This window comes from Oxyura jamaicensis, chromosome 17, assembly GCF_011077185.1.
Source record: "Oxyura jamaicensis isolate SHBP4307 breed ruddy duck chromosome 17, BPBGC_Ojam_1.0, whole genome shotgun sequence".
In the NCBI taxonomy this organism is placed as follows: Eukaryota; Metazoa; Chordata; class Aves; order Anseriformes; family Anatidae; genus Oxyura; species Oxyura jamaicensis.
Window position 1 is genome coordinate 7474457 of NC_048909.1, and position 23241 is coordinate 7497697.

Below are 23241 nucleotides of genomic sequence, written 5' to 3' on the forward strand. Positions count from 1 at the left end.
CGCCCCGGGGGCTGGCCCGGCACGGCTCGGCTCGGCCCCCCCCGGGGACGGAGCAAGAAAAGGGAAGGAGGGGGGGAGAATTTGCAAAGGGAGCCGATCCCCGCTCCCCCCCCCGGGCAGAGCACGGAGCTGGGGGGCGGCGGGGAGCAGGGGGGAAAGGGAGCGAGGCACGGAGGTGAGCCTGGGGGGACGTGGTGCTGGGATGGGGGGCTTCATGCCCTGAGGCCACCCCACCCGACACCCAGCATGAAACGTTACCCTAACAATTCTGGGTCCGCGTGAAGATTGTCGGCACGTGTTAATGCTCGGTCAGGTTGCATCTCATCACACGAACTCAGCCCCCACGGTGCCGTCTGTGTTGGAAGCGCTAAAGTCCCCAGCTGGGCTTTATGGGGTGACGGCCCCATGGAGAGGAAGGGACACTTGTGGGGCCCCACAGCAAGCCGGGGCCAGGAGCAGGGGCTGACCCTGTCCCCGTGCCAGCTCCCAGTGCGCAGGGCCTGGGGCATCGACATATGGCCCAGCTGGGACGCTGGGAAAGGGAGACTGGGGCTGCAGATCCCATATTAGAGTGCAGTTCCCATATTAGAGAGGCTTTGAGCCCCCAAGCCCATGCTGAAACCACACCACGTAACTTTGCTTTCAGAGGCAAACAGAAACAGGCAAACCTGCTCATCATTCACCACCCCTCCACGCTGAGCGCAGCGTGTTCTCACCCTCCCCTGCCTCTTCCCCTTCCCTCCTCACGCCCTGCTGATAAACTGCATCGCAGTTGCTGCTGACACCACCAAAACCCAGACTTTTACGCCTCGGCTCTCTCTGCACAGCTGAAATAACATCAGCCTCTCAGGCCGTCCAGCCCCGCGGCTTTATTTCCAAGGAGAAGAACATGGAGCCATGCTCTGCACAGCCAGCTCTGCCCAGGGCACCACCGCCTGCACCTCCTGCCTGGGCAGGAAAGGATTAACAAAGCTGCCAAGGCTGCAACACTCTTCAAACTTGAAAATTTACCAGGCAGGAGGATGAGCGAGGACAATGCGGGCTATTGTCCTGCTTATCTGGAGCCGCAGAGGGTCAACAGGACCTCCAGGGACACCCTGGGAAAGGGGACCCAGCCCTGAGCAAGGGGCTTTGTGCCGCCCGAGGCAGCCCCGCGCCTTTGGGATGCTTTCCTGGGGGCGATGCTGATTTTACCGCTGCTGGGTCGCATGGAACCTGCGTGATACAGCGAGACGTGCTATAAAATGTGATGGGCACACACATCGTTTAGCTGGGAGGGTGCAGACATCAGGCAGCACCCAGCCGGGGGAACTGGTGCCGCCCCTCTGGGCTGCGGGGTCCCTGGGAGAGGAGATCCAGCTTTCCTTGGGTACTCAGCTCTCGGGGTGGTGAAACTGCAGCCCACAATGGGAATCACTTGACACTGCCCACGTGCACATCACAGATAATAGCACCACTCATCTGCAGCTGGCAAAACCCTGCAAAGCCCTCCAGCTCCGTCTGACCTCTATGGAAAGTTGCAGCTCTGTTTGATGGGCAATTTTCACCCGTCCCTCGGCTGACCACTAAAGATGGTTTCAGGGGAGAAACACTTTTGATAATGGATAATAAATAATATAAAGCAGGAAAGCAACTGAGAGGGTTTAAAAATAGCCAGCCAGTTTCCTTTCTCCTCTCCTGGGAACCTTCTGGGCCTGAAAAGCAAAACACTCAAAGCGGGGTCAGGAGCCCAAGTTCAGGATGTTTGCTCAGCGCAGCTAACCCCAAACACTCAGCCTTCAGGGGCCAAGCTCTTGAAAACCGTGAGACTTGAAACAACTTTTCAGGGCTCCGTCTTTGCCTCTAAGCGTAGAGCTGAAAGGCACCACTTGGATCACACCCTCAAGCTTCTCTCCCCAACACCCTTGAAGGTCGAGAAATTTTTGAAAGTTACCATGATTTTATACGCGTGTGACTCCCGGAGCAGGGGATTTAAGGAAACCATCTACGATTGAGTGACTCATTAAAAAAAATAATAATCATTTTACATTTGGCAAACTCAGCAAAAGCTTTTCACAACACACCGAGCGCTTTGCATTGACGTCAGCCGTAAATGTCCCGACGACTTCAGCAGGCACAGGAGCAGAGACGGGTGCAGGAACCGGGTGCTGCGGGAAATCCCTCACTTGGTTTCTTTCCATCACCCTGCAATGAGCTTTTGACTGAGTAAACACAAACCCTTGCACTTCCAAATCACAAACCTGTGCTCATCTGCCACAGCCTCCAGCCCGCAGGCTTCCCCACGCGGCTAACGATGCGGAACGGGTAACGACCAGGGGCTTCTGCAAACGCTACGCCAGTTCCCAACAGCTCAGCCCTTTCGGGTCAGCACCTGCAGGCTCAGATTTTGGCTTCTCCCTCAATACCAGGGCTCAGCGCACACCCTGAGTTGTCTCCCCAGCACGTTTGAGCTCCAAGCTCATCCCACAGCCCCGAGCATCCCCCAGCTCCACCAGCCCTGTCGATGGCTGCCCTCCTTCACTGTCCTCCGCTGCGGGGCAGGGCTTCCCAGCACACTTCCTGCAGGACACGACTTGTGCTGACCCTGTTCCCGTACTCCACATCACCAGGGCTTTTCCCCATCAGTCGGGAATCTGGGAACTCAAGAGTTCAGGAACGGGAGTCGCAACTTTATCGTGGCTGGCAGCAGCTCACGAAGCACATCAGGTCAGTCCCTGCAGCGCTCTGTGCCCGGCCACTTGTAAAATAGAGGCAGGAATGTCTCCTCGTGCCGTAGGGGCTGGGGAAGCCCTTTGCATCCTTGTTTGTAAGGCACTTGGGAGGACTGGCGCTGTCAATAGAAAAGAATTATTAACTGGAAGTCGTGCTGTTCCCGCTTGCTTTGAGTCCTGAATCACAACTTTCTGGGTGTTCAGATTTTCATTTGAAACTTTCACTTCCACTGCCCCCGCTTCGCCAAGGCCCAGGCTCAACTGGAAAATTACTATTATTATGATTAGCGCTTCTTATAAAACAAAGAACTAGCACCGCTTCCTCTTCTACTCCAGGGAAAAAACCTCGCAGCTTGTGCAAGACGGGGCAGTGATATCAGTGCTGCGCTCAGTACCCCCTGCACGCCGATGTTAGGTTCGAGCAGCAGCTCCCACCATTTATTTGGGGACCGATGGATCCCAGCCAGCCCCGTCTCTCACAGCCCCAATTCTTATTTATGATCATAATCCATGCCAGTTTTTAACCAGGGGAGGGGAAGTTTTAACCAGGGAAGGGGAAGGCTGCCCGGGCTCTCCTGTGCTCGGTGCCCTTGCTGCTGCCACTCCTGTTCCCCAGACACGACCCCGGGCAGCAGGATCGGGCACCGGCTTAATTCAGGAGCGCAGGCTCCTGCAGCACACCAAACATCTCAGGCCGCGAGGAGGCAGGCTCCTCGTTATCGTCAGTGCCTAGTGAAAGAAGTGCACCAAATCCCCAGGCAATTAGGATCCGAACCTCTCCATCCCGCTCTGCTGGGCTTGGTTTCCTGCAGCCCCCGCGTGCAGCTGGGCCACAGCACCTCCTGTGGAGCCTCCTGCGGAGCCCAACGCTCGGCGATGGCACCATAATTATGCCACCGGCCTGAAGACTAACGAGCTTGCAGGGATATTTCCACTCCATCCCAACGCTCACACCATCCGCTTTGCCACAATATTTGAGCGTCTTCCATTAGGGCAGCCGGGGATAACGTAAGCCTTGGGTTTTTAGACCTGCTGACCTCTAAAATTCGGCAGAGCAAGGCGGGCACGGGGCACCCGGGGAAATCAAAGCCGCTTTCTGCGAAACAACTGACCACAGCACACCTCGCGTGGACGCTTCTGGGGAAAGGCGCACGGGGACACTGCCACAAAGAAGTCACGCAGCCACTTACAGCGAAAAGAAAATACCCAGAAAAAAAAAACAATAAGAGCCAAAATACGACTGCTAACATTAAAACACGCCCGGAAAGCCAAAGGTAACAGGCTCCACGTTGGGAAAAGCAAAAGAGACCTCACGGCAGGGCGGCCAGCAGCAGGGGGATGCGGTGAAACAACCAGAGCAGCTTGCCCAAGGCTGGCTGGATTTTGGGGAGGATCGCTGGATCCCCAGCGGCTTTTAGCACCAGCCATCCCCATGTCGAGCGGGAGCTGCAGCCTCTCCCCTTCGGCTGAACTTTGGGCTCCCGGAGCCGAGGTCAGCGGGCACGGGGCTGCTGCAGCCGGACACGCCGCAGACAGGGAGACTTATTTCGTGAGCCATTTGTCTTTAAAGGCGGCTTTTATCTCCCTATCACCTTTCTGCCGGAATGTTTCAGTCAGCTCTTTTAACAAATACCACCTAAGGTGCTCGTAACCAAAAGAAAAACAGGAAAAACATTTTTCTGTGTTGCTTAGCAATCGTCATACGGCCAGCTCGGGGCTCCCAGGTGCTCTCAATTACTGCAGCTTCCACCCTTGCTTGCACTCCTCTGCCGGATAGTAGGAGAAAGGCAAACCCCTGGTAGGAAGGAGAAAGGTTACGAAGCCACAGGAATTGGCAGGGAAAGACAGGAATGGGCGTAACCCCTGAAGATACGATAAATTCCTTTCTGAAATCAAAACGGGCCTTCTCATCCACCAGGAAAATAAGACGGCGCAGTGAGATTTCATTCTGTGTGTCAGAAATGCAGAGCTGTCGGTTGCTGACACGGGGTAAGGCATTGGCCAAGCACCTCTGAGCCTTGCAGGGTTCCTGCCGTGCTGCTTCCCAAAGGGAATTCAGCCCGTAACGGGATTCCCTGGGCATTATTGAGCGTTTCCTTCTCCCCCAGTGTCCCCTTCCAGCCTGGTGCGGCCCCCTACAAATCACCCAGATGGCAAAAAGGGCTCCCCACAGCCAGGCTGGGGCGCCTCTATGGGACAGACACAGAGCGGGGCTCGGGCTCCGCTCACCTTTGAAGGTACCTTCAAGGGCAGCGAGAACACGTTTCCAGCGCCGGTAAGGAGCCGAGCCGACACGTTCAGCTGAATCTTGTAAAAGGAGCCTCTCGGAAACACGAGGACCTGGCAGCAGACCAACAGAGAAATCCCGACGGATAACGAAGAAACTCTGCTCATCGCCAGCTCCTTACCCTGGCACATTTTCCAGCACCGTGAGCATCCCCGTTGCTGAAACATGTCTGGGCACACGTAGGGGAGGGAACGGGGCCGTGGAGCTGCTAAGAGGCCCAAGAGAAAAGCACAAAGGCAGGGGAGCAGCGCAAGGAGCTGATGCATCGTGCAGGACTGAACTGTGTCCAGAGCTAAACGCGAGAGCCACGCAGGCTGCAGAGCCACGCTGTGCAGAACTACAAGCAGCAAGGCCAAACAGACTCAGGGTAGCCCAGGTTTAACGTGGAGTTAGCCCAGAACAGGAGTGAGATGGAACAGATTTAAATGCCAGGTCCTGGAAACACGCGAAGCAGCAGCAAGGTGCACCGCACGCATAGCGCGAATACCGCAAGTAAATAACCGAGGTTACTTAAAACAAAGAAATCCAGCTAAACAGGAACAGAGCCCTTTCATGGGGGATATGGAAAAGGATGTTCCAACAATGGCCCTGCATCTCCTTCAGCCGCGCAAGCGTCAGGGAAAGCATACATCAAAACCTGGGCACGCCGGGAAGCCGCGGTGCAAGCCGCAGGGAAGCTGGCTTGGTTGGGAGCGAGGGGAGAAGCCTGGAGGCAGCAGCAGAGCGCGGTGATGGTGTGGCCGGCAGCGAGAAGCCAGGGCCAGGAGCAGGGCAGGGCCACGGGACAGGAGAGCACCCAGGTGTTCGCTGACACCGACAGCACCTGGGCCAAATGCCCTCGGTCAAGCACAGCGAGTGGAGGTGGAAGTATCCAGCTTTAACGCTTTCTGGTGTCCCCACGAGAGGCAGGAAAGGAGCCTGGCAAGAGCTGGAAAGGGAAAGTCTGACTGCCCAGAGCCCGAGCCGGGTATCGCCCCGGTGAGACACACGGCCACATGGCTGAAAAGTCAATTAAGAACTGCAGAAGTCTTTTAGCCTTCCCAGGTATTGTCAGACCCTCAAAGGATGTTTAAAAAAGCCAAGTCATTTTCCCCCCGGTAAGAGCCACTTGAAAAGGTTTCCTCTCTGCATTGTTTCAGCAGGGGAAGTTATTCCGGCGCGTCCTCCGACGGCCGGCACGGCTCTTTTTGTTGGGCTTGCTTGGCAGCGCTCTTCCCAACAATGCCATCCGCCGGTGGCACGGGGCCAGCTCTATCTCTCGGTTTCAGTGGCACAAACAGCAGCGGCGGCGGTGCTGAGTCACAGCACAGCACCGGGCCCGGCCACGGCGCTGCTGGCCCTCCGGGTCGTGATTTATGCTCTTCTTCCTCAGAGTCTTGGCTGCGGGGATCACGGCGAGCGCCGAAGAATTTTGGTTTTCGTTAAAATAACAAGGTCATCCTGCGAGCGCTGGAACTACTCGGGTCTCGTTTCCTACAGTTTTGTGTCTCGAGGCCGCCTCCGGTGCCTAAAAATGTACGAACTGAGACTGAAAATGTTTTTGTGGTTAAGGCGTTTGTAAGCAGCGTCTCCCACGTGGATTTTCTGGTGTCTAATAATACATGAGCTCACGCTACAGCTGCTTTGGGGGCATTTACAAGATTCCTTTCCTCCACTCAGCTACCTCCTTTCATCATTTTTGCATAGATCTAATTATTTGCGAGCCCTCCACCGAATTTGCATGAAGCGGGCCAGCAGGTTGAGAAGTCGCTGGGGGAGGGAGGCCACAGACAGGCAGACACCAGCTCGCCATTAAGCTCATTGCGGTAGGAAAAGAGATTTTAAGAGTTTTCCACCCCCTCGTTGCAGGGAAAAAGGCTAGGAAACGTGACCCAGGCATTTTTAGGTGGGTCAGGAAGCAGAAGACGAGTGCAATGAGTTGCTTCCTATGGGTCTGATCCAACTTCGACAGGACTTTCGGCGAGACATCGCAGCGCCCGGCTCCATCCTGCCCCGACGAGCTTCTCCCACCGTCAGCTCGGGCTGATGAACCCACTCCCGAGCAGCCCACGTGTTGATTTTTTCCTTTCAGCGGCGAACATCGTTACGTATTGATGCTTAATTACCCCGTTGCTGTTTGCGACACGCTGCTGCGGGGCTGTGTCAGTGTTTCCATGACACGCAGCCGTGCAACGTGGCAGCACGCAGGTGCATCACCGGGCTGGCGTGTGCCGAGTCACCTCCTTGCCAAAGCCGGAGCCCCGCGGAGCTTCCCTTCGGAGCCTCCCTTCGCTTCGGAGCCTTGCTTTCCCTTCCCGACATCCACATCCACTTGCAAAGCTCTTTTCTGGAGCAGCCTCGTGGCGAGGGGCCCCCTGGAATTTGAGGTTTGTTGGAGATCTTGGATGGGGTCGGCTGCCAGGATGCAGCCTTGTGCTGACCCCAAAACAACCGGGGATGAAGGCCCACGGGTGCAGGGCGTCGAGCCCTGTGCAATGGGAAATGGTGGAGCTGTGCCCCGCAGACCATCCATCTACCTTCCCGTGCTTCCCTCTGCCAAACGGGAAGGGAAATCCGGGATTTTCACAGTTCCTTTTGATCCCTCTCCCTCGCACGCAGTGGGCAGGGATTAATCTCCACTTCTCAGCTCCAGCAGCTCGGGGGCTGCCCTGGCAGGACCCCCCTGGGCAGGGGCTCCCTGAGCCGTGACCGCAATGCTGCCGGACCCTGGGGGGCTGCAGCAGCTGGCTCCAGCCCCCCGTCCCCATGGCCCCAGAGGTGCCCCCAGCTGCTGGGGTCGGTCAGCCCGGAGGCTGCTGCTAAAAATCGCATTTCCCCTCCGACCTCTCTGTTCACAGTTCTTGGTTTGTGCTCAGTTTCCAGGATGGGAAGTAGAAGGGCTGGGGGGAAGACGGGTGGTGATGAAAGAAAAAAGCACCCAAACTCTCAGACCAATGTACATAGAAGCCTAAAGGGAGAAGGAAAGGAAAAGTAGAAGGGGTTATTCTTAGGGGTTTTTTTTGGATGTTATTTCCCGGCAGACAGAGCAAGCAGTGCCCCAGCATCACTGGGGGTGTTGCTCTGCATTTGCTGCCCTGTTGCCAACATCCTGGCCAGACACAACCAAGCCCATTGCACAGCTCCTTGATGTGCCCGAGCCAAGGGCCTGATCCTGCCCGGTATCGAGGGGACACCTGAAAGCCTCGGCCGTGGACTGCAGCTCCCCACAGCAGACAGCCTGCGTGCCCCACGCGCGTGACCCCAGGAGTTAAAAATACCAAGTATCACAAGTTCTGCCCGAAGTGAGCCATCAGCCCGCCTGCACGTTGCAGCACGGTCAGATGACAGAGCAGCATCCACCGCGAGCCATCTCCTCGGGGTGGGATGGAGCCAACCCTCACTGCACTAGTAATAGCAAACGGTTTCAGGGACGCTGAACGCTGTGAGAAAGGAGCTGGTGTTAGCAAGAAGCACCCCTGTGCCCCTGCAAAGCCCCAGGTGGGCACTGCAACGTGCCCCAAACCAGCCTCCGAACCCGACGTGGCTCAGAGGAGCAACGCCGGCATGCTTGCAGCATGGTGCTGCAGCAGCTGTGCCCGCAGCCCTGCTCCGAGCCCCGGGGCCAAGTGACAGGGGACAACGTTCTGTCCCAGAGGGACCTCGTGCCACCGAGTCGCCGGGAGGCAGCTGCAGCGGGGACACCAGGATGGAGCCAGCGACCACCAGCAGCATGCAGGCACCAGGAGCCACGCAAGGTGCTCTGCCGAGTTCGACGGTCCTCATGGTGACATCGGGATGGGAAATGAGAGTGGGGAGAGAGAAAGCAGGGAGAAGAAAGCCCATCTCACCTGAGAAAGTGCAGGAGGCTGAGCGCACGCCTCTGGGATGCTTGTCTGCAGAGTAAAAGCTGCAAGGGACAAGCACGAGGCATTTTACCAAATTTCCTTTGCATTTTCTACTCTGCAGCTAGTGCTGGTGAGCACAGACCCAGCCAATCACCTATAAAAACACGCTGAAAGCAGATCAGTCCGACATTCCTGGAAGCGTCAGCTCCTCCTGCACTTGAGCACAGGGAGCGTTGGCATTGCTTTAATCACACCAGTTACCCCCAGTCTCCCAGGCTGCACGTGGGGCTCCCCCGAGCCTCCCGCTGGGGCTGCGATGACGAGTGGCCGGGCAGGATGAGTCCCGGGCGCTGGGGCAGACTCTGCTCGAGGCCCCAGAGGTCCGGGTTCTCATTTGGGTTTGGCAACCCTCATCTGCCCGGCTGCATCAGCGCAGTCCTGCTGACTGCTTATTAAAGTACCACCAGCCCGGCACGCCCACGGCTCCATCCCCCTCGCGGATTCGGTCGAGGAGCTCGCACGAACGTGGAGGCGAAGACCCCAGCCGCGTTAGCACCCAGGAACCAAACGCAGCAGCCATCGGTGACCCTCTCCCCCGTGCCTTTAGCCCAGGGTGAAAGCTCAGCCCAGCACACCAATCGGCCCCCCCTCAGCAGCTGGAACTGGGGAACACCACTGTCCCCAAACGCTCCCAGGATGGCCGCTTGCACAGACACCACAAGCAAGAAGCGCACCCGTGTCCCCTCACACTTGTTTGCGTGCTCTGAACCCATGGGGCAGCCACAGCAGGGGGGTGAAACCCAGCCCCCAGGGAGGCAGGGATGCAATGGGGGGGTTCTGCCGCTTCCCACAGGTCCCGGGATTTTACAGCGCTCTCCTGGAATTCTGCCCTCGTGGATGAGGATTCAGCCTGGGTGACTTTTTCCGTAGTTTCCAGTTTTCCTCAAAGAAGCCAAGTGATGATTCACCCGAGGGGAAAGGAGAGTTTGGCCAAAAGAGAGAGGATGGAGGGATTTGTTGTTTTTGTCTGTAATTGTGGTCAGGAAACAGTCCCAGCGCTCATTTTCAGCTCCTCCCTCCTGATAACATCTACCATGCACAGGCAGTGGAAAAGAAACAGCCTTTGATATAAACACGACAAAGCGTTTGATTCATTGCAGGGCTGTTTTCAGCAACTGCTTCGCCCCAGCGCCTGGGACTGACCCCCAACCCCTGCGAGCTCCAGCTCCCCGTCCCAGCGGCTGGAAGCCCACTCGACCCCCGGCGGGCATGGGTGGGCAAAGCCACCCAAGGGAAGGCTGCTGCAGGGGGGGGGGGGTGCTGAGTCTCTAGGCAGGGCTCGGTCACCAGCAAGGGTTCACCAGCAGGACAGAAGTTTTCCACACCGTGCATTCCCCAACTTGCCAGCTCATCCCATCACCCCAAAACACCCGCTGCATCCATGGGAGGGTGCTGAGCCCTGGTGGCTCACGATGGGGAGAGCATCCCGCCCTTCCAGAGGCCCTCATCCTCCCAAGCGTGGCGAGGAAGGCTCATCTCCAGCCCCTGCACAACCAGCTCCATCAGCCCTGGTGCTGGGCAGATCGTCGAGGAGCAGACTGAGTCCCCAGGGCAGCCCTGGTGCCGCTGGTGCGCAGGAGACGGCGCTGCCCCAAGCCCCTCCGGGCAGGATTCGCCCCTTGCCATCTATCAGCACTCCGAGGTCCTACTGGTGCTGTGCTCCTGAGTAATGGAGCTGGAAATCAGAAACTGAGTAGTGCTGATCTCCAAGTTTTTCTTCTACGTGCCAGGAGATGACATTACACCCAAGGTACCCGGGCTGCAGTCAGCTAAAAGACAAAAAGCCCAAACGAGATCTCTGAACGCAGCGGGGAATAAACCTGGGCTACAGCAAACCTGGGAACTGATCGCTCGCTCCCATCTCCAGCTCCTCCGGGCCTGGCTCTAAGGTCAAACCAAGCTTTTATCTCCTCCTGTACGTCAGTACATGGGGAAAAAAAATCATATTAGAGGCATAAATTAGCATGTGAAATGTAATTTAACTAATTAGCCCACTGGAGTGGAAAATATTTGCTAACTGCTTTGAAGTCAAACCTGCTGCGCTCACGAGGACGTCACCGAGGAGCAAGGGCGAGGGGGGGCTGAGCAGGGTGCTGGTGCCTTCCCCTGATGGCTTCCCATTATCCGGGGCATGGAATCGACCCCCAGGCAATGGCACCCCCGCACCACAGGACCCTGTCCCTGTCCCCACCACTCGCAGGGAGGGGATATCGCCAAGGAGGCCGACGAAGCAGCCTGCCATGCAGCTCCATCCTACGAGGGAAGTGCCGAGGTGCCCCCAAAAGCCGTTACGTCGCTTGCGACAGCTCGTTCCTTGATTTCCCCATTTCCCAGATATAGAAACCGTTACTCCTTTATTAGCAAAGGTTTGGAAATCCCTACCCATAATAGCAAGAGAAGCGACCCGAGAAATTTTGCAACTGCTCGGCTGGGTTATGAAAGGGGGGGACTGGCAGCCCCAGCGACAGCTAGGCGAGGGGGCACGGAAAGGAGAGCCACCTCCGCCCGGCACGCAGCACCACGCCGGGGTGCCAGCCCCTGGATGTGGCCCCTGGTGGCCCGTGTCCCTTCCTCCTTCCCCTAGCTGCAAAGGGCAAACAAGTGGGGAGAGGCAGGGGGCACCCCAAAGGGCAGTGGGGCACGGTGATGCAGCCAGGATGCTGCTCCGACTCCCTTCCCGTGATGCAGATTTGTTTTATCCGCTCCCACCCCTGCCTCCTGCGGACCTGCCCGGGTGCTCCCTCGCTCGCAGCTCAGTGCTGCTGGGCAGTGGGCAGCATTTGGCCGCTTATTAGCGTGGTCCCTGGACCCCGTCTGCTTATTAGAGCTCTGCTCAAATGCGTGCATCTGAAGTCCCCACGTAACAGCCCCTAATCTCCCAAATTCCTTGCGCCCTCTCCAAGAGGAAAGGCAATCCGTGAGCCTGCAGGTGCTGAAGCAGAGCGGGAGATGCCACCTGGCGAGGTGACAGCGTGGGGACAGCCCCGGGCAGGCACGAGGCACCGATCCCCTCGACTCGGGGAGCTCCTTGGCCGCGAGCGAGGACTTTCCCCATCGCTCCTCGCCCGGGGCTTTCCCGCTGCAGGGGCTCCAAGCGCAGAGAGGTGCCGGCGCTGCGGGGGTGCAGCCGCCTCGCCCCCGCTTTCTGGGAGAAGGGAAGGCAGCGAGCACCCCCGGGTTTCCTTCACGCAAACACACAAGGCACACAGGCGGAGCCCCAGTTCGAGTGGAAACGGGGATGCTGGAGAACATGCTCCCAGTGGTTCGGGTTTCCACCGGGAAGCGCTAACCCCTTCCATCCTGCACAGTGGAGCAAATGCCCCGGCGGTGACGGAGGGCTGGGGACACCAAGCAAAAAGAAAATCCCTCCAATGGTGCACAACCCCCTTAATTATTATTATTTTTTCCATTCTGCAATGAAACCATGGATACAATTAGCAAATTGAGGTCATTTTGAGCAACCCAGGGCAGGGCATCCCCACGCCCCATCCCAGCCACTGCCCAGGCAGGCACCGGTCTCCAGCGCTGGTGAACCCTGAGGATCCCACACCACACCGCACGCTACAGGGAAACCCAGCCCCAGGTATGGCTACGGCGAGGCGGGAGCTGCCGACAAATAGAGCTAAATGAGAATAAAGCACCCAGCTGCGAGGTCAGCGCCTTCCTCCCGCGCTCCAGCATCCCGCAGGCTGCCCTCACCCCCCCGCTCCCCTCCCTGCCAAGCTTTCGGGGCGCGTTCCCAGCCCCGGCACGCCCTGCTGGCTCTGCAGTGACCGTCACAGGTATCCTCATTAGCACAGCGGCACCCTAGGAGCTGCCAAAGCCCTGGGGCGTTTCTAAATATAGGAGCTCCCTGCGAGCCTGTCCCTGCAGAGGAGCTGGGCTGGGGCTGCCCACCCCTGCCAGGATCTGGCACAGCACCCACAGGGGAGCCCTCCTTCCTCCGAGGGCTCCTCCCGGTGTCATTTTATCCCTTTAAGCACGCAGGTAGTGCAGAAGAGAAGGTAATGTTCACCATTCTATTCTAACTGCTCTCCACCAGGAAAAATGCAGATTTTTAAGGCCCCTGCGGTGAGGACCAACGCTGAGCACGCACAGCAAGAGCGGGGGCTTCCCCTGCTCCCCAGGCAGAGGCAGCTCTGCCCCGAATGCTGACAGCACCTGGAGCGCATCCCAAACCCTCACGGAGCCGGGGTGCCGCCTGCTCGCCCACCGTGAGCTGGGGGAAGCACTGCCCCTGCGTTGGGGTCCCCAGAAGCTTTGGGGCAGGGCTCTCTCCCCCACGCGGTCGGGTTCCCAGTGTGTTCCTGCGAGGGGCAGAGTTAAGGTGATGATGGGTGCCCTGAGCCACACACATGGGGAAATCAGCCCCAGCACTACAGCCAGCGCCACTTTGTGCATCCAAGCCCTGCCCTTTGCTGCAGCCGAGCGGGCAGGAGCGGTGCCCACGGTGCCAGCGGGACCGGGCAGGGCAGCCCCGAGCTCTGCCACCACCTCTGAACCATCCCCAGCCAAGACAGTGGCAAGAAACCTGCCCTTCTGCACCGAGCGCCACCGTGAGTCTCCCACCCTGTGGGGAGCTTCCCCTGCCTCCCCAACTCCTCCTTTCATCTTGGATTTTGCAAGAGCAAAATTGGCTGGCTCCAAACGCAGCGCTCGGGGAGGAAAGGGCTGCGCCGGGAGGCGGTGCCACCTCTTGGCACCTTCAACTTTGCCATAAGTCCACCAGCCCCGGCCAGCGCCGGGGTGGGGTCACGGCTCCTCTCTGCCCCCTGCACGCCCACCGCGGCCCCGGAGCCCCCGCGGGGCCGGCGGCCGCCTCGCCTGCCACTTACATCGTCATCCTGCACGCTCAGGGGGATATCCAACATGCACATCTGCACGGGCTGCACCAGAGCCTTCTGCACGTTGAACAAAGGTTTCGCCTCCATCTTCCCAGGCGCGGAGGGGCTGCTCATTCTCCTCTCTCTGCCGCCGCTCCTCTTGCAGGAGGGGCTCCAGGCCAGGCAGGGAAGCAGACCGGAGATCTCTCCCTGCTCGATTTTCTCAGCGCATCTTGCCAACAGCCGCTGCTGCTGCTCCGAGGGCTCTTATTTCCTTCCTCGCAAATCAAAGGGCTGCGAGGAGCCGCACCGAGAGGCTGTGTGTGCGCGTGTGTGAGCGAGTGCGCCTGTGTGTGTGTGCGTGTGTGCAGCGGGCGACGCTCCCGCGGTCGGAGGAGCAGCCCTTTGGGAGCATGCCGCGGCACGCTGCCTCCCCAGCCGCTCCTCGCTCTCAGGGCGATCCCAGTGCCGGCTCCCACCTTGCACTGGTGAGATGCTGAAAGCCTCATCTGCATGCGCGGCACTCGCGGATCCCGCGCATTGTCCCCGAGACACAACAGGTCCTGCCTGCTGTTGATTTCTGCTGGCGATCAAACTGGGTCTGCAGAGGCTGCAGCTTTCCCCTCCGGCTGTTGTGGCAGGCAAACAGGCAGAGCTGGAAGGATGAGAGGGTGTGAGGCAGGGAGCATGCCTGATCCGGGTGGGAGCCTCCCCCTTTTCTTGCCTTCTCCTCTTCTCCATCCCCGCTTCCCATTGTCAGAGGCAGTTTCAGATCAACACCTTCCTGCGCTCCGAGGACCACAGTGAGGCTTCGATAATTCACACCCAGAGAGACCCTGGGAGCCCGATGGCACTGGAAACGCAGCGCGGCACCGAACAAAGGCAGCGAGCATTGGAGATTTTTGTGGGGGGAAGTTTTGCCCAGGGGAGCACGGCACCGGCTGCCTTCTGCACCCCAGGCAGCCCACAGCTCCAAAAAGGAGTTCTGCTGGGGGGAGAGCAGCTCAGAGTGGGGTGTTTTAGATACAAAGAGCATCTTCCTGCAGCATTTGCACCAACCTGTGTGAAAGGCACCAATGCTCACACTAGAAATGTCTCCCACGGGCCCAGACAAGGTGAATGGGGGCAGCAGCAGGCCCCGATTTGGGGTTCCCCCTGCTGCACACAGGGCAGAGACCCGGGATGGTGCAGCCCGGTCCCTGCATTCCCAAAGCCCACGGCATGGCAGGCTCACGCTCAGGTTTCGGAGCTGCACTGGGGAACCCGGCTAAACCCCGCTCTGCGCACGGAGCAGGCACCATCTCCGGGGCCGTCTCCCAGCCTGGCAGCATTTCGGGAACTGCCCGGCCCTTTTCGTGCCGCCAAGGCAGTGCCACGGCCCAGGGAACACCCCGGCACGGAGTCACCGTCTCGCTATGCACACGCTGTCCCGGTGACTCAAAGCGCTCCCGTGCCTCACGCTGCCGTCACCGGCCACGCAACTTGCCCCCAGCACGGGCAGCACCCGCAGCCCCGCTCCCAGGAAAGGTGACTCAAAGCTGCACCGAGCCCCCGCTCGGGTTCCTCGCCGCCCCACGACAGCTCAGCAGAGCACGGCTTTCCAGTAACAACCTTCCAGTAACAAACTGGGCTTGGCCGGCCGGGATTGCACCTTCTGATGGGGCTGAATGACTGCAGCACCATCCCGAGAAGCGCTCGCCACCGGGACATCTGCTGCAGAAGCAGACGGCAACGGTTCCCCCGGCATCACACCAGCACAGACAGGACGATCCTGCACAGGCTTGTGAACGACAGCCCCATCCCACTGCTCCCTGGGTGAGCTACGATCCCAAGCCCTCCATCAGCAGCAGAACCCCGAGCCCGTCCCCCTTGGTAACAGATCCCCAGCACGGGACGGAGCCCACGGAGCGGGGAAGCCCTGCAAGGGCTGGAGGAGAAGCTTTCCCCCGGCACCCCACACCCCCGCGTCGGGCAGAAGCTCCAGCGCAGCCCCCGCTGCTTCCCCGTTTCGTTTTGCACTGGGGCTCTCTTGTTTCCTGCACATTCAGCAGAGGAAGCCCACAGCTTCGGGCTCGTTGGGCTGAACCACGACCGAGTGTCCGTGGATGCAGGTTTTGGTGACAAGCCTGTGCCCAGGAGGGTGTCAGTGCCCAGCACACGGTGGAGGCGCTCAGGCTGCTCCCAAAAGCAGTGCCCGACCTCTCCCAGCCCATTAGCTGCTTCTACCACCGAGTGACTCACTCCTGAGGACAAAGACCCGTCCGAGGAAGGCTGACCCCAGCGCTTTATGAAGTCAAGCATCAAAGGCTTCCACAAAACGAAAGAAATCCCACAGCAATAACCACGGCAGGTTTGTTTTCCTAAGGAAATTGCAGCTCCCCGAATTGTCCCCGAGCCCAAACGGCGCCGCAGGAGAATGCCCAGCTTCGGGGAAGTGATGCAGACCCCACGGGTTTATTTTCACTGTGTGAGGATGACGGAAAGGCAAAGGGGAAGCAGAGCAGTGTGACAAGTGGAAAGCAAATGGAAAATCCCAGCAGCTCTTCCCCTTCGATACTTATCGGTAATAGGAAGAGGAAACCTGCTTTCGAAAGCACAGGAATCCCAGCCCGGTGGCATCCCCCTGCAGAAATGGGGCGCTTACAGGAAGCCCACGGGCACACCTCGAGAGGCAGAGCAGGCTCGGACGTGCGGGTGGGTGTCCCACGGGTGGGTGTCCCGCGGGTGGGTGTCCTGCGGGGCTTCCAGGGGACCTGAGCAGGCGGGACACCAACTCCTCAGCAAAAAACAAGGGTTTTTGTTTGTTATCCTGGTGCTTCTGTAAATCCCACTCAAAATCTGTCTTGTCCCAAGTGAGTTAAGAGAACAAACCCCACTCATTTTTAACCACACCCTGGCTTTTAGGCATTTACTTCAAGCAGCCGCCCTTGCACCCTCAAAGCTACACTCCTGACAGCAGCCCCAGCCTGAATAAATGCCCGAGCTCCCCAGAAGGGACACGTATGCAAAATTAATTCTCAATCGAGCCCGTGTGAGGCACGAGACGGCCTTTTAACAGGTGCGGAGCAGCAATTACCACCGCAAAGCGAAAGGCACCGAGCACTGGGTGGGGGGGAAGCAATTAGTTTTCTCGGGATTCCTCCACACATTTGTCACTTGAGGGATTCCTACTTCCACGCTCCCCCGGGGGTGGGAAGGCGCCCCGAAGCCTCCAGGTCCCGCGGGGAGGGGACGGGGACGCGTCCCCATCGCCCCCCGCCGCGGTGCCTGGATGCGGCCGCTCGGAACCAGTCGCCATGGAGACGGTCACTGCAGCAACGCGCGGGGATGCGAGGACCGGGGGGGGATGCAAGGACCGGGGGGGGGGATGCCAGCGAGGCCGAGGACCACTTTCCCCATAGAAAAGGGCCAGGAGGTGCCCACAGCCCCCCCTTTCTGCTTCCGAGGCCGTTTCCCCGCATCAGCGGCACAACGGGGCTCTGCCGCTCGCGCTCCAGCTGCCGCGTCCCGTGCCGAAAGCGCTTTATCCTGTTGGAATGGGTCCCACGGGAGCTGCTAATACTGAGCTGTCACGGCGGGTACGGCGTCAGGAGGGAGCTGCTGGAGGCTGCCATGGTAACGCTGTGATGGGGTTTCCATCACAACCTCCCCTCGGGGATGGGGACGGAGCCCAGGATGGGGGCACCCACACCACAGCCCCGGGGTGGAGATGGCCGGGCACAGGGCAGGCTGAGCAGCTCCAGGAGGGTGCCTGGGTGCAGCTCTCGGGCAGGGAAATCCCCGGCACGCAGCCCGTACGTGCTTTGGGCACAAATAGCTGGGATGACTGCGTTCGTGCAGGGGCACCCAGCTCCCCGTGCTGGGCTCAGACGGTGGGTGTGGGAGCTGGGGGCTGCAGAGGTGCCACGAGCTGCCATGTGCACATCACACCTCTTCCCAGCCAGCTCCAAACCCAAGGAAAACCCCCAGCGTCTCCCCAAACACTCGCCCATCGCAACAACCTCCTCGTTGGGATTGGGGTGGGCAGCCCACGGGGCACGGCAGGGCTCGCCCGGCCCCACGCTGGCCAGCCCAGCCCGACCAGGAGCTCCTCGCTGCCCACAGCATCTCTGCTCCAAACAGCGCGGTGCCGCGGGGCACGGAGGGCTGAGGGCACGGGCAAGCCGCGACAGCCCCTGCTGTCACCAATTATCATTTCCCGGCGAGGTTTTATTCCACCTGGCAGCCAGGCTGGAGCAGCAGCCGTCTGCCGAGGGAGAGCAGGCTGGCAGCAAGGCCGGGGCATCTCCGCGGGCATATGTCCACAGCCATCGAGACCTGCAGGCAGATGGGGCACGGGGACGTGCTGCACAGCACCTGGAGCACTCGCCGGGGATGCTGCATCCCCCGAGTCACCAACCGAAGCTCAAACACACCCAGGGGATGAGGGCCCTGTCCCCCCGGCCCACAGAACCCTGTGCTGCTGAGCCCGCAGCTCCCCGGGCACGCTTTACACGACGTAAGCCGTGGCCAGGAGGTTATCTGCGGAGCCACATCGCTGCCCCGTATCGCTTGTCAGACAGCGAACAGGCTCGGAGATAACAGACACAATTGGAGCAGCGCGGCGGTTCCCAGCCCCAGGCACGAAGCCAAGGCTCTCCCAGTCCTCTCTCTTCGCTTTACGGCCGCTCCGAAGAAGCCTCTGCCACAAGCAGTGCCCTCCTCAGCAGCTTGTTCCCATGCCCCTGGCTGGCACACTTGTTGCACTGGTGGGTTCCTGGAGCAGCTTGATTTTCCTGGAGGTTTCCTTCAGGGCTCCAGTTAAGGGCTGCCCACCTTCCCAGCACGAAGGCGAGGGGTCTGGCACCAATTCCTCGGCCACGCAGGAGCCGACGGCCTTTGTGGACCTCTCCAGAGCCAGCCCAGCCCTGGATCAGAGCAGGAGGGGCGTTTCAGCCTGGACACCGGCTGTGGTTTGCTCCCCTTACAGGTGAACAAGGACACGGCAGGGGGGTACGGACCAAAAACCCAAACGCTGTCAGGTTCGGTGGGCAAGAAAGCACCGAGACCCTTCCCCAAAGCACCGGCTGCAGCCAGAGCCCAGCTCCCCAAACCCCTGGAACAGGAGAAACACGGCTGGTCCCGGCGGCAGAGAGATCCTCTGGGAGCAGGGCACGGCGCGGGAGGTGGCACGTCCCCCTCCTGCCCCACACCCGTCCCTCACCACACACCCGTCACCGCCATCGAGCGACCGCGCTGCAAATCGGATGAGGCTCAGCCCTGGAGGCCCTCCATTGATTTCCGTTGCCTAACGACAGGAAAGCTTTATAATCCTATTAACTAAACACCCTTTCAAGCAGCAGCGGGAGCAGAGCGAAGGGGAGTTGTGTAAGCACCCGGAGCCCCCCAGCACAGCGCCCGGCTCCGTGGGTGCTGGGTGAGGCCCCCAGAATTGGGGTCGTGGCACCCATGGGTGCGGGGCCGGTCCCCACGAAGACCTCCTGGGTCCACCCCACAAGCTCTGGCTGCGGGTCACTGCCTCCTGCAAAGGAGCTGGGAGGTCTCGTGCAGGAAAACGGTGCCCAGGCACACAGAGTGCAGGGCCCAGACCCGGAATATTGCACTATGGCTGCATTGCAGTCCCGGGGGGCAAGGAGCCCCTGCGAGCCCCTTGGCGCTGCGGAGCCATTCATAGGGATGGGTTTTGGGGCAGCACAAGATGCCTTCCCGATGCCTCGTCCAAACAAAAGCCCCCCGGGTCCAGCTCCCCTCCCAACAGCACAACCAAGACTTGTGCAGCACTTATCCCCAAGCTGCAGCAGAAGGGAGAAAAATGCCTCCCCCCCAGCAGAAACGCACCTTCCCCAGGCAGCGGGAGCATTTATCAGTCCTCTCCCCACCCCTTCTCTCCCGTTATTCACACAGCACTGCCCTAATGTTTTCCAGCACGGGTTTTAACGCACAGGACGGGCTCTTTGTCGGGGGACAGGAGGCTGCAGGCGTCCCCATCCATGCCATGGGCACCCTGAACAAAACCTTTCCCTGTTTCAGTGCTTACCCCACAGGGCACAGCATAAGCTGTCCCCCCACGAGCCCTGGAGCAGGACCGTGCCCAATGTCCCCATGCTGGGGGGCTCCAAACCCACCCCGCAGAGCCACAGCATCGCCGCGGTGCCCTGGGGACAGCACGGAAGCGCCCGCCTGTCCCCATGGAAAGGCTGAGGGGAGGGCTGGAGCCCGCGGGGACTTTCATCCTCTGCCAAGCAAAACAGGGCCCTCAAACAACCGCCAGAGCCCGGAGGAGGAGGAACGGACTCGTGGTCCCCTTGGCCGGCCAGGCACGAGGCAGCCAACGTGGGGCTCCCGGCTCCTGGGGAAGGAAAGGACGTGCCAGCACGGGCTGAGCTCGACCCCAGCCCTCGGCCACCCCTGTCCAGGACCAGCCATCCCCCCCACGCACCCACCCAGCCCTTTTCACGCTGGAGGTGAAGAGCTGAGACAGGCAGGAAGCAGGCAGGGGGAAATCCGCTGCGGGAGGGAGGCAGCGGGGCCGGGGGGAGGCTTCAAAGGGCCCCAGGCTGCGTACGGAGCCAGGCGGGCTCCTCGGGCGCTGGCCGTGACCTCTGTGGGGTTTGCGTCCCACGGGGTTTGCTTCCCAAGCACCAGACATCCTGCGAAACCTGCAAGGGGACACCCTGGGACACCCCGAATTCCCCGAGCTCTGGTGCTCGCCTGAAGCCCGATTTCCCAGGGGATGAACTCGCAGCCCCGGGGGAGCGGAAACCCTGTCCTGGGAGCCCCTGCCACGCCACCGCCGAGCTGCCTTTGACGTCAGCTCCCATCTACAAGTGTTGGCTTTGACCCACGGCCAAAAGTGACAATGCGGTGGGGGGAAATAAAAATTGGTAAAGAAAGCAAATATCCGGCACCCCGCAGGGAGCTCCCTCGCTCGGTGAGCGAGGAGCAAACCCCGAGCTCCGCCGAGCAGATCTGCCCCCTCTTTGTCACCGCTGACCCTTCCCAGCACTGACGAAGGCAAAACCCAAGCCAATAATTCATAGGGAAAACACGAGTGCCATCTGCTGCACAGCCCCGTTCTCCTGCCCGGCCCCGCAAAGGGCCTCCAAAACCCATCCCCAGCCAGCCCCAAGCACTGCACGGGGGCAGCAGCAGCCACCCCAGGAGGGGGAAGGCAGCCCCGAAGCCATCCCGATGGCCACCGGCAGCTGTGTGGCAGGGGACAGCCTCTGGTGGGAAGAGCGGGGTCAGCCTGAGCGAGCCGGCACCGGCTCCTCGGCACCTCTGGTTATCGGTCAGCCCCCCTGCTCCCGGGTGGTTGCAGTTTGGGGGCAGGTGAAGCAGTTTCTCTGCGTCTGCTGCCAGGAAAGCACGCTGGCATCCTGCGTGAGGCGCACGTTGCTATAGCAATGGGAAGGTAATCAAGCGAAGCCAGCCCTGACGGATAGGGCAGGTTGCTTTTAAGACCACCAGGCAAGCTCGGGACCCCCGCTTCCCAAGGTGCAGCAGCCAGGCACCGTACAGGGGACGGCACGGCAAAAACATCGCAAGGAACTGAGAAACAGAACCTCCAAAGTGCCCGGAATAAACAGTCCTGAAACCCCCCTCCTCTGGTCGCGTGAAGAGCCCTCGCAAAGCGAACTGACCCCGCAGACGACAAACTGCGCCGAGCTGCAGGGTGTAGGATCAGGCCCTGGAGCATCCCAGCCCAGGGGTTTCTTCTGGAGCCTGCAGCAGTCGCTGCACACCCCGCTCGTGCTGCCCGGCTCTGCCTGTAGGCACACACACACACACACACGAGTGGGAGCTCCAGATGGAGCCGCGGATCCCCGCTGTGGAAGGATTCCGCATCTCCCCTCCTGCGCCCCCCCGGACCCCGCTGCCAGCAGGACCCCCGCTCGCTGTCACCTGCTGCCTGCTCACCCTCCTGACCACAGCAAAGCACGGCTGTCGGCGAGCTGCTGGCTGTCAGGTGCGGCCATGCACGGCTCCCTTCCCGGCCTCGGATGAACGAAGGAGGCACCGAAGCCAGTTCAGCCCCAGCCCCGCTCCCTGCGCTCAGGCTCCGCGTCCTGCAGAGGCTCGGCCAGCCCCTGCCCCTCTCGCGTGCCGTCTGCTCCCTTCTCCGGCCCAAGCAGGCAGCGAAGGAGAGAAGGGACAAGCCTGCAGCTCCAGGAGCCTGGCCCAGGAAGGGAGCCACCTTCTGACCCCGCTCACGGGCAGGTTTCGGCGTTAAAGGCTGACATTCCCCACCTCACACCAACCTTTGCTTTCTGGCGTCCCGACGCCCTGAGCACACCTGCAGCAATTAGACCGGAGGCGAGATCCCCTCCCTGTTTGCTCAGCCTATTTACTTTGCAGCACCGAGTTCTCCCCGTTGTTTGTGTGGGTCTTTCCCTTGGCAACCCGGCACAGAAACGTTTACGAGGCACGAGCAATGCGGCCGTGCAGCCAGCGGAGCTCCGGGGTGCGGCCACAGCTGGAAATTCCTCCTCACCGGTAGTCATCAAAAGGACGGGGCTTGGATGGCCTGCACCCCCAAAAGGGCTCGTCCTCCTCGAGCAGGGCATGCGATGGGAGCCAGGACGGCTCAGCTGTGCTCTGCACCCTCCCACCCCCTGCTTACAGGATTTAAGTCTGGGGACAGATACCTCTGCGTGCCTCAGTTTCCCCCGATGTAAAATGGGGTAAATACAAACAGCGAAGGGAAGGCTGAAGCCCAGACTTCGTGCAGAGCGCTCCGTAGGAACGCAGCCTGCATTCCACAGCACGAGCAGGGGACTGAGCTCTCGACGTCTTTTCCTAGATGACTTTACACCTGTAATTGCCTGGCTCTCCCAGCAGAATTACCCCCTCCAGCCCGCAGCCACGGTGACAGAGTGCTCTTGTTCTTGACCCCGGGCAGGGTCAGGACGCAAACCCCAGTATCTGGGCTGCCAGCCCCTTTGCCGGGGGCGCACTACACGTGCCGGTGCCAGCCCCTGCCTCACACGCTGCCCCCCAGCAGCGCTGGTTCCGTTTTTGTCTGCGTGCTGGATCAATGCAGACAAGGCCCAGACCAAACGGCCCCACTCACTGCGCACATTTTTCCAGTCAAAAATCGGATCCCGACCACTTCCCATCACAGCATCAGCCTTCCCCTTCCCCACCCCAGGGGCCGTCGGTGCCCGCCTGCTTCCCACCGCCCCCGTGGGCACCGACCCCATCCCTCACCAGGGCTGGGGAGGACGGGACGTGAGAAGGGCACCAGACAGGATAAAGTCAGAGAAGCAGCAGGACCAAAGAGCCGCGTTCTGTCGAGACCCCAAAATCTTCCTCCTTTGGTTCATCCTCCCCTGTCCCAAAAGCACCAGGAGGGGTTGTGAGCATTGAGCTTGTGCCTCTCCGGGCCCAATTTAGCTTCGTTTAATCCCGTAAACGCTCTGGGCAGGGACAAGGGCCCTCCTGGTGACATCTGTCCGAGAGAGCGGCAGCCCCGGCTGGTGGGCACAGCCTGCAGCACCCCACAGCACCCTGCAGCACCCCACAGCACCCTGCAG

The 23241-nt window shown here is 60.2% G+C and overlaps 1 protein-coding gene across 1 annotated transcript in view; it reads right to left on the minus strand.

Annotated features, from left to right (window-relative positions):
• The window catches only part of RALGDS (ral guanine nucleotide dissociation stimulator), a 37396-nt gene extending 23331 nt beyond the window's left edge, over positions 1-14065 (minus strand). Inside the window, exon 1 of the mRNA XM_035341758.1 lies at positions 13718-14065. Within this exon, the coding sequence (XP_035197649.1) occupies positions 13718-13840 (123 nt within the window). The 5' untranslated portion in view covers positions 13841-14065. The remainder of the gene's footprint in view (positions 1-13717) is intronic.
• Positions 14066-23241: the final 9176 nt, after the last annotated feature.